General features: G+C 37.4%; 1 protein-coding gene across 1 annotated transcript in view; it reads right to left on the minus strand.

Annotated features, from left to right (window-relative positions):
- The window catches only part of LOC105108522 (lysine-specific demethylase JMJ25-like), an 8,762-nt gene extending 7,439 nt beyond the window's left edge, over positions 1 to 1,323 (minus strand). Inside the window, 2 exon segments of the mRNA XM_011002854.1 lie at positions 1 to 37; positions 120 to 1,323. The exon segment at positions 1 to 37 is cut by the window's left edge and continues 8 nt beyond it. Coding sequence (XP_011001156.1) covers positions 1 to 37; positions 120 to 761 — 679 coding nt within the window. The 5' untranslated portion in view covers positions 762 to 1,323.
- Between the last annotated feature and the right edge of the window lie 627 nt (positions 1,324 to 1,950).

Below are 1,950 nucleotides of genomic sequence, written 5' to 3' on the forward strand. Positions count from 1 at the left end.
TCCTCAATCTCACTGCATCCTTCTTATTTGGTAAAACCTACAAAGACCAATCAATCGAAAACTCAAACAGAAAAACTTTCAAAACACAACTCGAATAGCAAACAAACAACAAAACCAACCTGTAATTTCCCAATTGGCATTGGCTCAATATTTTTAGACCTAAAACATCTTCTAGCAGTATTAACCCCATTGAAAGCACCCCCTCCAACCTTAACGTCAACATGTGAACCAGAACAAGAACCCACATTGCCATTCCCAAAATTCTTGACAGGCGATATTGCCATGAACCCATTTGGCAAATCTCTCATTAACTCTTCCCCTTCACCTTCTTCACTATCACTGCCACTTAAATAATTCACATTATCATTACCATCACCATTAGTAACACTCTCTTTCTCCGAAAACCCTTTCGTTTTCTTATTCTTTCTCTTCTCCATTTCTCTCTGTAAAACCATCCTTATCAAATCCAACTGTAAATCTCCCCTCTTCAATTTCTTTCCTTTCTTCTTAAATTTCCCTAATTTGCCCTCTTTCAAAGAAACTCTACTTGGGGCTTCAAAATTAGAACTTGAAGCTGATGATTTCTTGCTCTTCTTTCTCTGCAACTTCAAAGTCTCGGGCACTTTCCTTCTATACTGCCTATGGCGGCCCTGAAGGTGATGAATTTCACAGAGCTTCTTATCCTCCATCACCCGCCGGTTGCACCGCCATTGCCGGCCGTCTGTCCTCTTGCACCGGAGATGGTCCGGTAGCGGCTCCATTAAAAGAGAAAGTTTGGAAATTTTCCCGGAAAAATCCTGATTTTCTCGGGAAAGTGACAGAAAGTTTGGATTTATTAGAGACAGTTAAGTGAGGGAATGAATGTGAGAAGGGATTTTTTTTATCATGGGAGTGCGGGAGTGGCAAGTGGTGTAATTATGAAGAAAAGGATAGGAGGATTTTGGGATAACGAAAAGGAAATCTTGAATTATGGTCACAAGAAAGAGAAAGATTGACAAGTAATGGACTCTGATAAATAGGTGTTATCTTTTTGAACTGATTGTATTTATGTAAGACAATCTTTTCAAAGTGTTTTTTTTTCTCCCTTACAACATAGGATATCTGCAGTGACTTTCTGTTTCTGTACTTGTTTCCTGCTTTTATAGTAGCGCTTCTCTATTTGTTTGCATGAAATTTTAGTTCATGGGATCTGGTTTTAGTCTATGTTCGTGCTATCTGAGGTTTCTTCAAGATTTCATCTTTGATGTAAGACTTGAGTGAGAGTTGCTAATGTTTCAGAATTTAACAGTTTCAGGATTCAGGTTTCTGTCATTGTGCAATGACATAAAATTAAGTGGGATTTAGTGATTTGATCTTAGTTTGTAGTTGGATTCTGTGATTTGATCTTAGTTTACGCTTGTTCCTTTGAATATTTATCGGAATTTGGCAATTTCAGAGTGGCTGACTGGGTTTTGGTTTTTGAATTATTTATTGAGAAAGCAGGACAGCAGCTTTTGTAAGGAAATTTTGCTGCAATTTTTTTTAAAATTTTTTTATAGCAGTTGTGATATATTAGGAACTAACCAATGCATTTTATAACTGTTAGAGAGGCTCAGTAATAGTAGGAGCGTAACCTAGTTCAATTTCATGTAATGTGGGTCTTAACATATTCTAAGTAACCAAAAGGGATCTTTAGATGTTTCTTGTTGAGACATTAAACCTAAATTCCGACCAGTCATTGCATTTTGCAACTGTTAGAGAGGCGTAGTAATAGTAGTAGCAGTTTGGCATGCCATCAGATAATAATGTGTGGTGGCCTCTGCCATGCTTGTGGAAAGCATAAGCAGGTCTCGAGAAAATAAAAAAAAAATGAACTAAAAATACGTAGAGACTTGATTTGTCTGTGGCATGGGGCCCTTCGTATCCCTGATTCCAATGTTTCATGATGCTTTTATAGGTTTCTAACTATAA

Source organism: Populus euphratica, unplaced genomic scaffold (assembly GCF_000495115.2).
Source record: "Populus euphratica unplaced genomic scaffold, PopEup_1.0 scaffold194.1, whole genome shotgun sequence".
Taxonomy (NCBI): domain Eukaryota; kingdom Viridiplantae; phylum Streptophyta; class Magnoliopsida; order Malpighiales; family Salicaceae; genus Populus; species Populus euphratica.